The 13,760-nt window shown below is 41.1% G+C and overlaps 1 protein-coding gene across 1 annotated transcript in view; it reads left to right on the top strand.

Moving 5' to 3' along the window:
* Positions 1 to 251: 251 nt before the first annotated feature.
* LOC137914448 (cytoplasmic dynein 2 heavy chain 1-like) overlaps positions 252 to 13,760 on the top strand; it is a gene marked incomplete at its 5' end in the record, with an annotated part of 40,321 nt that continues 26,812 nt past the window's right edge. The window contains 21 exons of the mRNA XM_068757998.1: positions 252 to 365; positions 1,421 to 1,563; positions 1,892 to 1,970; positions 2,323 to 2,483; positions 2,800 to 2,937; positions 4,000 to 4,113; positions 4,238 to 4,398; positions 4,587 to 4,710; positions 4,844 to 4,965; positions 5,258 to 5,344; positions 6,073 to 6,199; positions 6,790 to 6,931; positions 7,483 to 7,592; positions 7,916 to 7,936; positions 8,370 to 8,468; positions 8,956 to 9,079; positions 9,637 to 9,800; positions 10,139 to 10,258; positions 11,237 to 11,371; positions 11,824 to 11,967; positions 13,657 to 13,746. Coding sequence (XP_068614099.1) covers positions 252 to 365; positions 1,421 to 1,563; positions 1,892 to 1,970; positions 2,323 to 2,483; positions 2,800 to 2,937; positions 4,000 to 4,113; positions 4,238 to 4,398; positions 4,587 to 4,710; positions 4,844 to 4,965; positions 5,258 to 5,344; positions 6,073 to 6,199; positions 6,790 to 6,931; positions 7,483 to 7,592; positions 7,916 to 7,936; positions 8,370 to 8,468; positions 8,956 to 9,079; positions 9,637 to 9,800; positions 10,139 to 10,258; positions 11,237 to 11,371; positions 11,824 to 11,967; positions 13,657 to 13,746 — 2,519 coding nt within the window. The remainder of the gene's footprint in view (positions 366 to 1,420; positions 1,564 to 1,891; positions 1,971 to 2,322; positions 2,484 to 2,799; positions 2,938 to 3,999; positions 4,114 to 4,237; positions 4,399 to 4,586; positions 4,711 to 4,843; positions 4,966 to 5,257; positions 5,345 to 6,072; positions 6,200 to 6,789; positions 6,932 to 7,482; positions 7,593 to 7,915; positions 7,937 to 8,369; positions 8,469 to 8,955; positions 9,080 to 9,636; positions 9,801 to 10,138; positions 10,259 to 11,236; positions 11,372 to 11,823; positions 11,968 to 13,656; positions 13,747 to 13,760) is intronic.

Here is a 13,760-nt window from a genome sequence, read left to right as displayed (position 1 = left end):
CTTCTGGTTGCCTGGCAACATCAACTACCAGAGTCAAGTTTTCAAGCACATTTTCCAAACTGTTGTTAAGTTCATCGGCTGAATGAATGATAATGATGTAGGATGTTTTCGCCTGGATTCTTTTATCACAGATCATCTTTTTGAGTAAATGTGCTGTGCATATGAATGTGAGCTAAGCAATGGAGTGGGTATTATTTACCCCCCCCCCCCCCCCCAAAAAAAAAAACCTGTACGCTTTTATTTGGTCCAAGGAGAGGTGCCAGGTCTGTACACCCCAGAGGAAATGGAGCCTCTCCTCTCCCCCCTCAAAGATGCTGCTTCTCAGGATGGATTCACCGGCCCACTCTACAACTACTTTTCCTATAGTATGTAAAGTGTATTTATTTTTATTGGATCCATGTGATCACATTCATAATTTCTGTCAGGGTTTCTCAAATGCTACCGGCAGTTTTTCTTGAGGCTTGGTCGGAACGGTGCAGCATTTGGTAAAGAACAAGTAAAACCTTGAAGGATATCCGAGAGGAAGATCATACTTTTGGTTGTGCCACTCTTTGCTGGATGAAAAGAGCGGTGGAACACTGAGCTAGAAACTGACAGAAGAGAGAGGAGAAGGAGAAAGAGAAGGGCCTTTTTTCTTGTGATTCAACACACCCACACCTCCACATGGCCTTGCGTGGAGGTGAGTCTTTGCTGGATTTTGTGTGAATTCCAACAAATAACACATCAAGCACCAACGCACGCTCACATCTTCATCTAACAGACTGCAGAGGAGAGAGACAGGGACGGCGATGTAACCTGCTCGCTGTCGCTGTGGACTAAAAAACTCACTATGCGAAGGATGCCCTGAAGTGCACTCAACGTGCAAAGTAATACCTGACAAAATAACACATGGGGTCTGTGCAGATAAGGGACCATGCTTCTATTGGGCCATAAGTAATGACTGGGAGATGCTGCTGGTGTTTCTGCTATGCACAACCATATTTAGACATGAGTGTAATGATTTTGAAATATATACTGTATCTGCCCGTATAGCAGCTCTTCTTCCAGAGCTTTGAAGGAGGTAAACACTCTCTGAGGGCCTTTCTGTTCCTCCTTCTGCCTCTCTTCTGTCGTTGCATCTTTCCCCCCCTGCCTCCTTTCTGTGCGAGGTGAGTGCAGTGCAGAAATAGAGTAGTGTCGCTGAGGTGGACGTTTCTGCTAAAGGATCACATCAGCGATGCTACGATTGTCAATGTCATCCCACTAAAAACCTCTTCTCAGTCCAACTCCCTCAGGGACGTACAAGCTAAACATTATCACCGACACTAAAGCTAGTGCCACTCTCTGTCTCTTTGTCATGTCGTCGTGACATTGTGTGAAAGCACCTCCCCACTGTTCTTCTTCACTATTCTGTTCCTTTCTGAATACCACACACCTTTAGGAATCCAGCAGAACCTCCACATTGTTCTGATAATGGACTGCTCCAACTCTAACTTTACCATCAATTGTGAGAGCAACCCAGCTTTCTACCGCAAGTGTTCTGTCCAGTGGATGGAAGGATGGTCTGAAAGCAGCATGAGGAAGGTGAGTCCAAGAAGAGGAGGACAGTTGTTGATGAGGGTCATTCAGTCTGAGATTAATAAATCTGCCTAAAAATGTATTTATACATCCCTGGAGAGATTAAAAAACAGAATCACGTCGCCCCGATATTTGTCAGTAGCTTGTATCTCCAGACCTCATACTGAACCCATTACTGCAGGGCTTAAGAAGTGCATTTCATTAACCTGCAATACCTGAAATTGAAAGTTGAAAACTTATTTTAACAAATTTGTTGAAGGTGTTTGTTTTTTTTATTTTGCATTTATTAAGGCTGTTTATTCAAATTATGAATGTGTTGCGTTTGACTTGTCAGATTCCTGAACTACTGCTCAGTAAGACTGAAGGAGGAGGCAGGCATGAAGGAGAAAAGGCCACCAAGGGTAAAAGTTCAGGTAGGACCAAAAATACTTAAAGTTGTAAAGTATATAATCATTTTAAAATGTCCTGTTTTGATAACCCATTTGAATTGTGTGAGTTTATTTTCATAAAAATTGGTAATTTCCCTGATTCTAATTGTTCTGGTCTTTTATGAAATTTATCTCACAGTTATCACGATTACAACCATAGTTCTATAAATAGAATAATACAGAAAGACATGAACCAACCATAAATTCGATTTTGGAAGAACTTAAATCTGAGACATATTTATTTTGACAAAAAAAATTGTTTTTTTTTGTTTTTAAGCATTTCCTACATTTAAATCAGTTTGCTGTCACAATCGTCATCCTTGTCTTCTCCCCGCAGGCTCAGCTCTGGGAGATCTGTGTTGTTCGTTCCTCATGGTTCATGAGTCCTGCAGAGAGCATGGAGCAACACCCAGCCAATACATGGCCTTTTTGAACGTTTACGCTGGGCTATACCGCAGAAAAAAGAGCCAGCTGACAACAAGACAGCAGCATTTACAGGTACAGCAGTGAACAGCTATAGTTGTTGTTGTTGTTTCTGTATGTTTTATGTTTTATTTTTTTTATTAAAATCTAGAAGTAAAAGCCCATTCAATAATCCAGTTTAACATTGTGGTGACATCTGCAGATAGTTTATTAGAAGTAGAATACAAATACTAATCAAATCTACACATCAGCATGTTGACAAAATCCACATAGATTAGTAAACAATCACTGGGTTTCGAGTATTTCAAGTCTTTCTCAGTCTGTCTTGATTAGTTTATTGATTGATAACTGTTTTTAATGTAATTACAAAGTGTCTCTATGGTCTCTGCAGGCAGGAGTTTCAAAGCTGAACGAAGCGAAGGTATTGGTCGATGAGTTGAAGGGGCGGGCTGCAGAGCAGAGTGCACTGCTCAAATCTAAACAACAGGAGGCAGATTCTGCCCTGCAGGAAATCACCCTCTCCATGCAGGTGTGTGTGTAGTTCAGTGTTTATGACTGGATGTAACCTTGACACTCGGTGGCAGCAGAACAGCTGCCCTGCAGGGATTCGTGTCTTCTCCGTGTGGCATCTATCCACCTCTCAACCCTCCCCGCTGGCCTCTTGCCTTCTCTCTGTCCTCTCTTTCCTCCCTGTCCTCTCTTTTGCCTCCTCATCAACATTGTTTTCCACTACACCAGCCACTCTTAGTCTGTCCATAATTCCATTCCCTCCTGGATGGATGGGTGGATTGTAGATCTATGCTGAGAACGAGACCCCCTTTTATCAATTATTATATCCTTTTTTATATCTCTATGGTGGGATGTTGCGTTTTGAGTGAGTTGTAGGGAAAGTGGAAGACAGAAGGAAAAACCGTCAGTTTGTAGAGTGATAATTAATAACTAGACTCATTGCATTGGGCTGTAACAGCCTTGTCTCCTGCAGCGATGGAATCAGCAGGGAGGGAAGAGGAGGAAGTCTGGGGACAAAGAGATGATGCGTTGGCACAAACCAGGTGGAAAAGTGAAAGAGACTTGGGGAAGATGTTGAGTGGGAGGAATAAGAATCAGTGAATGAAGAAGGGAAATAAGATTTAGAAAGGTAAAAGTGAGTCTATGGCTTGTGAGAAGAGGTCAAGACTTGACAAGGTGAGAATCGGAACAATGAAGTGACAGTCGTGAAGTGATTAGTTTTGGATAATGTGATGAAATTGATAGATTCCAGGCATATACTATCGAGCTGAGAAAGAGGGAGGTGTTGCCAAATGTTCATCCTCTCTCTCTCTTTTCATCTTCAATGCCTGTCTGACTCTGACACTTCATATTTTCTTTCATCTTTGCTCTTTTTATGGGGACTGGTGCTGAGTGTGTGAGACGCATGTTTGAAGTACTGAAAGAGGAGAACTCATTTACATTCTGAAAGGGCGTTTATCGAATTTGAAGCTGTCGTGTCTTTAGTTCCGGGGTTAAGTTTTCTGAGTGAATAGTGAGCATGTTGTGCTCTATAATATTGTGTTCTTTCAGAATTTTAAAAAAATAAAAATGTGTTATCCAGAATGCCAGCGACCAGAAGACGGAAATGGAGAAGATAAAAGGAAAGATGGCTCAAGAAGTGTCCAAGATTGAAGAGAGGAAGGCCAAAATAGATGACGAACTTAAGGAAGTGCAGGCAAGTTGTCAGATTTATTAGAGCAGTTGGCACAGCTGATGCTTTCCCCATACTTTCCATTCCTGCTGTACTCATCCCTACTTTTGTCTGCGTCCTCTCTCTCCTCATCATTGCTTCCCTCCAGCCCTTGGTAGATGAAGCAAAACGTGCAGTTGGAAACATCAAACCTGAATCTCTGTCTGAGATCCGATCGCTCCGCATGCCCCCTGATGTCATCAGAGACATTCTGGAGGGTGTACTGAGATTGATGGGCACCTTTGACACCTCCTGGGTCAGCATGAAAAGGTGAGAGGACAAGACAACAGGAAGAATATGTAAAAACACAAGTGTGTGTTGGTCTCGCTCTTTCAATCTAATGACTATTTCACTTCTTCAGCTGCATTGACGTGACATATAAAGTGAGACCTGTGAAACGCACATATCAGTCCAGTTCTCACTCTTCCTTTTGTCTCTCCGTGTTATTTTTCCTGTAGCTTTCTGGCTAAGCGCGGTGTGAGGGAGGACATAGCTACATTTGAGGCCAGGAACATCACCCCAGAGATTCGCCGGAGTGTGGAAGAGCTACTCAACAGGAACAGGGCATCCTTTGATCCCAAGGTTAGCTTGTCGCGATAGCAGAATAAGAATTAGATGTATGATTAGTGGATGTTAGCGACCACACTTTATTTTACTATAGGCTGTTGTAACTGAGTTGTTTGCGACAACATGCCGATTTTTCTGTTATGTTCAGAATGCAAAGCGCGCTAGTGCGGCAGCTGCTCCTCTGGCTGCCTGGGTCAAAGCCAACGTCCAATACTCCCACGTCCTCGAGAGAATAGAGCCGCTGGAGAGGGAGCAGGCCGGCCTGCTGGAGTACGAACACACGCAAATGCACAAACACGACTCCGATACACCTGAGCGCTTAATTACACCGAGATGTCAAAAACAATCTCGCTGTTGTTTGGCACTGCTCTCTCGGCTGAGTTTTTACATGCAAATTAAAAAAGGTGCTGTGATCACATGCTTTTACATTTGTTTTATATGATTGCTCATCAAGTATACATACAGTGCTTTAAATTATATACAAAGATAATCTCTTCATGATATATACATGAGATGCCTTTGCTAGTTGTAAGTGACTGTGTGTGTGTGTGTGTCGCTTCAGAAACCTGAGGAAAACAGAGAACAGGAAGAATAAACTCGAGCAACAGCTCAACTCTGTTGGAGCCAAAGTCAATGAGTTGAAAGAGAAGTATGACTCCTTCCTAATTTTCATCTATTATTCCAGGCAGCCATCCTTCTATTTTGACTGTGTTTGATTTGTGGAACGAAATACAGTTGAAATGACTTTGTTATTCCTTGTGGATATTTTTCTGGATTTTTTGGGGGGATTTGCCTAAACTTACTTCCCCTTCACTCACTGACATCCATGCAGGATGTCGCCTTTTCACCATTTATAATGATACAAACTTGGTTTTAATCAATAATTTCTCAAGGGCAGGTATTTTTCATCCTCTTTTAAGTTGGCTGGATATTGGCCATCCTCAAAATGTGACCAATCATAGTCCAACAACAATATATTTCTCCTTTGCAACTTGGCTCCTCATCCCACCTCATTGCTCATCACCGCAACTATTTTATGTGTAATGAGATTAAAAGTTGCTACACATGAATTAAACATCAGGGACATGATGATATATTTACAATGACTTTGTTCTATCTTTGTAAAATTAAACAATTGTTTACCAAAGCCCCAATGAACAAGCAAAAACAGAGAAAGATTTGCATAGATGTTATTTTTTTACCATTTATAAAAGCTAAGCATAAAAAGAAAAAAAATCTCCCTGAAAGTGCAAAACAAAACAGGGGAAACAAGGAAACTGCAAAAACAAAAAAAATGCAGTTTGTTGCCTTTGTATTGCAGTTCAGTCATAGATTTGTCCAACAATCTCTCTAACTGATGTCCTTCCAATGTTTCAGGTTTCAGTTGCGTACGACGGAGGCGGCTAAGTTGGAGGCTGAAGTGACAAAAGCACAAGACACGATTACCGCCGCCCAGCAGCTCATATCGCAACTGGACGGAGAACACACCCGTTGGAATGCACAGGTTGTTTGACATATCAATGTTTCAGTTTGTGTAGTGCTTTGGTTGGTTATATTTACTAAGAAAGGGGCCATTTGCCATGTAAGAGCAACAGGATGTGTGCTTGTGTGTGAGGAGAGAGTGATAGCGGGATGTATCCTGCTGTCTTGAGTCCCTTCTGGCTGTTTTTATTCGTCTCTGCAGCATCTGTCTGCACCTTAATTAAGATACTCAATCTCTTCCTGACACACACACATTCACACACACAGCCTCCCAGGCTTTGCTTCCCCTAAGGCCTGCACCAAAGAGCCTTTTTTTCTGGCCCCCATATTTTATATACTCAAATATACATGCATACATCCTTAACTCTTAAACACACCATGCAGTAATTGTGATTTTCTGTTAATGTCTGTGCATCGTTGTATAGCTTTGTCAAGGGAAGATTAAAGAAGGAAGTGTGCACGATTAGAGCGTGAGTGGTTGGAAGTATGGAAATATTGCAGAATGTTAACTATGCAGAGATTCTAGATATTGAGTAATAAAAGCAAAGTATTCGCCAGCCAATCAGACCTCAGAGGGACCTTGTAAGCTACAGGATCTTTGTCTCTCATCAGATGTCCGAGATAAAGAATGAGTTGGATACACTCCCAATGAGGACCATGTTGGCTGCAGCCTTCATCACCTATCTGTCTGCAGCTCCTGAAGACCGAAGAAAACACTGTCTGGAGACATGGATGGCCCAGTCGGGACTAAAAAGTAAATGCACTATTAGCAAATTATCAAGGCAACACAGTGCTAGCTCTTACACTAAGCTCCTGTACCTCCTTCAGACAGTTTCCAAATGAACAGGAACAGTGTGTGTAGAGTAACACATAAAAAACGTTAGTTCCTGTACACACATTTAGGTGCTGTACCTTCTGCATTAATGGCATATACAGCAGGGGGGGTGCTTAACATTTGTGTTGCTGTGGATTGTTGTAGGTAATGTAATGCAGTTTTCACATCATTTTTAATGTATTCTTTCACCCACATGCGTCTCATTCACTATTAAACATAATTATAGTTTTAACGACCTGGCTTGTCCAATCTACAGGAAGTCCTCATATCCATTGAATGGCCTCAGCACATGTTGGTTATCCAGATTGCTTAATGCGACACTTAAAGTGATGTAGTGTTCAGGCGTACAGGGGAGTAACTGTCTAACTGTTCATTACACAATGTCTGATAAAAAAAAAAAAAAGTAGCAGAAATGTTTTTCATGTGAAAATATTCAATTTACCAGAAGATCTGTTTGCTTTTTGTGTCAGAGTTTGACTTGAGGTCATTCCTGTGCTCGGAGAGTGAGCAGTTAATCTGGAAGAGTGAAGGGCTGCCGTCTGACGACCTCTCCATGGAGAATGCACTTGTCATACTGCAGGTTAGACATTAACTTACATGTGTGCCAAATGCTGTTATTACCTCTCTCCCTTTGTGTTTGGTTTTTAGTTACAAATCTGCCTTGATGCAGGATGCTCTCTGTCATTATTCAATTTAATCACAGATATTTTTTCTCTATTTTTATGAGGCTGTAGTTAAATTGATCATAAATTGAACGCACTATTTGTCAGAGTAGAGTGTAAAACAGAATCTCCAACTTCATTTTATTAGTCATATTGAAGATTCTGCCCTTGTCGCCCTTCATCTGTCCTCCGTTTGTCTGTATTGTGTCTGTGTGTTATTTTTTACCATCGCTGCCTTCAGATCAATGCACTCAAGTTACCGGTAAGACGTTATTCCACAATCATCCTTATGGCTCCTGCTTCATTCAGAGCAGCCGCACTCACTCATTCATTTAGCCTTTTTGTGTGTCTCCTGTTTTGTGTTGTATTCATTTGTGTGTGAATGAAATGGCAGCGTATTGAGTTAGTCTGCTGATTATAAAGACTTTAAAGATTTGAGATGGTTTGAGTGAGGAACCAAAATGTACAGGATGAATGGAGGGTGGTGGATTTTTTCTTTTTCTTTTGTCTATATAACTAGATACAGAGGACTAAATGTGTAACCCCACCACACAAACACACACACACACACACACACACACACACACACACACACACACACGCTTCTCCATTCAGTATCTGACCCGCTGTCTGAATAAAATTGACCCAAAACAACATAAACTGAAACTTTTTTTTTGTTGTCATTCCACTCCCAGAGCGTTGCCTGTCCGTTCCTGATCGACCCGTCATCCCGAGCTATAGAGTGGCTCTGCACACACCTGAAACAGCACAGACTAGAGGTTATAAACCAACAGGTAAACAGACACACACACACACAACAATCACATCAAACAACATTAAGCCGCCTTTACTCCGCTCCTCTGTCTTACCAGATATTTACTTGGCCATATTATATGATAGTTAATGATGTCATTATTAGTTAGTAATAGCAGCATGTTTTGGTAATAATTTTGAAATGGTATATTGACTTTGCCAGATGTGGCTCTACTGCATTATAAAGGCATGCCAATGAGTTTTTATAACAGAGAGGGAGATTTTGTGTTTGCTCCTGGAACTCAAACGGAAGGCCGAATTAGATTGATTGATTTGGAAATTAGCTTTAACCTTCCAAAAGGAATAAAAGGCAATTCTTTATCTGAATGTTACTCAAATACCTTTTCTTACATGTTAGTGGGGATAGTACAATATTGTTATGAAATGTTAGAGATGTTTAGGTCATCAACCAGTACTTGAATTTAAAATATAGTTACAATTCCTTCTCTGTATCTCTGCTCTCTTTAGGATAGTAATTTCATGACTTCCCTGGAGCTTGCAGTCCGATTTGGAAAAACACTAATCATCCAAGAAATGGATGGCGTGGAAGCTGTTCTCTACCCACTGCTGAGGAGGGACCTCATAGCGCAAGGTACAGTATGCACCCTCAAAAACACCAATCGCTTTCAAAGGGATTCATTATATACCACATATGGCTTGTCACATCCTTTATTCGTGCGCAGCTGGCTTTGAATTTGCTCTTCTGATTTTAATTGTGATGATTTAATTCAGAGAAGAGAAGAACATTCAAGGTCATGTAAGAAATATTCTCTACTGTGATGTTTAAACTGGAACGGTAGCTAGGTAGAAGTGCTACAAAGGCTATTGTAAAGTTTAATCAGTAGGTGCTTGTTAACAGAAGTTTTAAAGATGCCTTTAATAATTAAGACGATTCACACGGCTGTCTTCTAGGTGAAGATGAAGGTCTATTTGAAAGTAATTGGAAAGAGTGAGGGCAGAGGGTGGGTGAGAAGGATGCGTTTTCGACTTAAAAGCGGTGCTGAACAAGATAGAAAAAGTATGCCAACAGAACCTTGGAGTAACTGCATTGCAGACATTTATAATGGAGAGTTGAAGGGAAAGGCTACATACCTGTAACCGGCAGTGTTTTTGAGGCTCTCTCTCTCTAATCAACATATATGCACACAGGTCCTCGATACATTGTCCAGATAGGAGACAAAGTTGTTGACTACAACGAGGACTTCCGGCTCTTCATGGCAACGCGGAATCCCACCCCGTTCATCCCCCCTGATGCTGCTTCTGTGGTTACGGAGGTGAACTTCACCACCACCAGGGCAGGCTTGCGAGGACAGGTAACCCATGCAACCCTTACTCAAACACAAACCATTACACCACTAACTAACATCCAGATTTAATAATAAAAAAAATCCACAAGGTGAAGTCATGTGCACACTTTAACAGATGAAGTCTATAGTGGGTGGGGGTATTGTCCGTCAACATGTTGTGTAAAATAAAACAATACAAAGAGATGAAATATGTACACCTTTTTATGTATCATATTAAATAATATTAATGATACTAATGATAATAGCAGTAGAATAATATAGTGGATTTACCAGAGAGAGTACAGCATGTATTCCCAATCTGTAGGTCCACATTCTAACATTTTCTGCACGCGTGTCTGAATTAGCTCCTAGCCTTGACCATCCAGCAGGAGAAACCAGAGCTGGAGACTGAAAAAACGAGATTACTGCAGCAAGAGGAGGACAAGAAGATAAAGCTGGCTGGTCTGGAAGAGACTCTGTTAGAGGTACACATGCAGAGACACATTACCCATAATAGTAGCGCTTGTGTTTGTTGCTGCATCACTATCCTTTTATTGAATTATTTATTTTCATTTGTCTACCAAAGCCTAATTCTATACCCTGGATATAAAAATGTGACTCAGTGTAGTGTATAGTCATTATACACCGTTCAGTCACAGTCACATTTTGTGCCTCTTTGGACTGCTCTGTTCGCAGACTTTATTGTTGCCAACAATAAGGTTGTTGACAGAATGATACAATGTGTGCAGACCAAGCAGGAGGAGTTAATAGTGCTGCAACAAGGATGTGATCTGTCACCATATTTCCTCCATTGAACACAGCCAGATGCGTTTGACAAAACATTTACCGGTAGTTAAGCCAGACGCACCAAACATGTGTCTCTGTCATGTTTTTTTTATTTTTATGCACCACCTAACTTTTATAATGTATGCCCTAAATCAACAAAAATAATTTAGCAATTTTGTCTCCCTGCAAATTTCGAATTACCGGTAAAAAATTATGCAAGCTGCAAAAGTAAATTCTTGCAACATGCCTTTCTGCGCACACAGTCAGGATAACATTTTGGACACATGGAGAGCCATCCAAAAGCAGGATGTTAAGGCTTCAGTTATTCCGAACGAGCAATTATTCTAGCATTTTAGGAGCAGGTGTGACTTGACGGTTTCTATGCGCCCGTGGTTTTTCACCTTTTTTCATTTGAATGTATTTAAATGAATTATCAGTTATTTTCAGAGAATGGATCCCACAAGATTATTGGGATGGGTCTAGAAAGGCTGTTCAACAGGCTTTGGTAAAACAACAAATTGTTCCTGAGGCTCATAGATTGCAGAATTCAGGCAATTAACAAATACATGCATACTTTCCCTTTTCTTCTGTAACAATCCACCCCCACCCCTTTTATTTCTCCATTCTTTTTGACTGAAACTTACCTAATCTTGCGTTTGTGTCTGTCCGTCTGTCAGACTCTGGCTACAGCTCAGGGTAATATTCTGGAGAACAAGGAGCTGATCGACAGTCTCAACCAGACAAAGGCCAGCAGCGCCCTGATTCAGGAGTCGCTGCTGGAATCACACAGGCTGCAGGAAGCCCTCGACCAGGTACTGTAATGCATGCACACATAGATGCATGGAAAACCAGCCTCCATTCGCTGCATAAATAGCTACAAATAGACTGCACACTGCACAAGCAGGGGTGTTTTATATGCCTGACACAGCCATCCTCTAGGGAGCACTGTTATACCAGAACTGTTGTTTACTCTCAGTTGTCCATCATTTATCCCACTCCCTGTTTCTGTTCTCTGCTTTGATTTTCCCCTCACATTTCCTGTCTTATCACACCTTATGCTGTCTTTCCTAATGTATCATTTTCTCCCCTTCTATCTTCTTTGAAATAAAAATGTATCTATTGTACTTTTCTGCACATCCATACTCGTATAAATTCCTTCCCATGCCCTCTGTTGTATGTTCTGTAACCCTAAAACATCCATGAGACATCTTCTGCTATTTATCTCTGTCCTTTCCTTTCCCCCTTCTTTCTGTTTTTAACATAGGAGCGGGATGCATACCTGCCTCTAGCAGAGAGTGCCAGCAAGATGTACTTTGTCATCACCGACCTGTCCAAGATCAACAACATGTACCGCTTCAGTCTTTCTTCTTTTCTGCGCCTCTTCCAAAGAGCTCTTCAGGCAAAGAAGGTGACTGGAAGCCACACAAATCCGCCTTGTTGCAATTTTCATCCATTTTCATCATGTTTATCTTGCAGAATACGTTCAAATATTTTTTTCCCTCTAACAGAAAACAACATCAATCCAGCGCTTTCATGTAACTGAACAAATAAATAAATTATCCATCATTTTCTCATATGCATTTTTTCCACACTAAACGATGTCACGCATCAATGCAGCAAAGCTTGGGCAGAACATATGTCAACATTAGTAGAAGTCAATCATTATTTTAATTTCTCACTGTGTAATCTAATTATTCTACTTTGTATTTAATGAGAGTTGTTTGAATTGGTAATTATCCTCACGTAAACTCTGTTTTAAAAATGTGCTTCATCAGACTCAATGGTAGAGGAATAGCTTAATAGCAACTCTAAAGCTCATTAGTTGTTATAAATCTGAAACTTTATTAAGGAAAGCACTAAAACCAAGGTAAATCTTAGCAGGATTTTTGTTATTGTTAATCTGTACAAAAAACAATATGTAAACAGTAATTGGACATTTTATAGGGGTCTACATTGCTAATTACGAGCGAAGCACAGTGATTGGGTAAACTCTGGATTTGCTTGTTGCCTGGCAATATAATAACACGTTTTCCAAAAGGACAAACTATTCCTTTCAACGGCTGTGAACTTTAGGTTGGCCTGAGGACATATACAATATGTGACTTGGTATTTGAAAGAAAATATAAATTGTTGCTACCTTTTCTTTGGCCTACAGAAACACTGTCTAACTGGGCTGTTTTGGGGATTCTCAGCTCAGTGCTGTTGATTTTTGATAACTAAGTCAATCTTGTATGAATAGAGTTTAAATGATTTTATTTCATTTGATGTCAACTTGATTTATTTCGACACAATTTTATTTTCCTTTACAAGTTTATCTCAGTCTGTCCTGTTCAGCTGGACAGCATGATGGATTGTCTGTTTCACCACGGTTCTCTATCCTGAACCCTGTCAGACAGGCACACACACACACACACACACACACACACACACACACACACACACACACACACACACACACACGCACTCGTACACGCAGGCCATTTGGTGGATTGAGCAATAATTCCCCAAATCCTATGAGGATTGTTAGAGCCAGTGCTGTCATCCAAGTATGTCTCCAAGCAGCAGCTGGTCACCACTGTTACGTGTGTTGTGGGTACGCTTGTGTGCCTGTGGACATAGTGAGCGTGATCAGAATGCTGCCTTGATTCATGGGTCGTCACTCCCTTTGCATCTTCTACTTCTTCTTCCAGGGTTGAATCAATAAGTTTAATTTGCCGTCAGCGTCCTACTGTTCCCAGAATTGAGAGGAGAATTTTAGCAGCCATTTTAGCAGCCTGCTCCTACACCGCAGCACACAGGTCTGCGGGCGAAAAACCTGAGGAACTGTCATCTAGTTTTATCTATCTGAAAAGAAGTAAAGCCTGTTAAGGGTCCAGTTAAATGTGCCGGTTTGACGTCCTTAGTCTTTTCAGGTACACTGATGTGACAAAAAAAGACGTTGTTTACCTTGGAATTTCTGGGACACATAAAGCACATGACAAAGAAGTGCTTGTACTGTATCATAATAATGACTGCACATCCCTCCTACCCACTGCCCTTTCTTTCTTCTTTCTTGCTTTCCCCTCTCTCATTGTGTGGGTATTTGTGCATATCTTAGGAAGTGGAGGACACTGATGCCAGAATTGCTGCTTTGGAGTCCAGCTTAAAGAACATGGTGTATGAATACGTCTGCCGGTCGCTGTTCAAGGTAGCACACAACCT

The sequence above is a fragment of the Brachionichthys hirsutus genome, unplaced genomic scaffold (assembly GCF_040956055.1).
Source record: "Brachionichthys hirsutus isolate HB-005 unplaced genomic scaffold, CSIRO-AGI_Bhir_v1 contig_978, whole genome shotgun sequence".
In the NCBI taxonomy this organism is placed as follows: Eukaryota; Metazoa; Chordata; class Actinopteri; order Lophiiformes; family Brachionichthyidae; genus Brachionichthys; species Brachionichthys hirsutus.
Note: the sequence above shows the minus strand (reverse complement) of the source record. Positions and strands in the feature narration are given on the sequence as shown.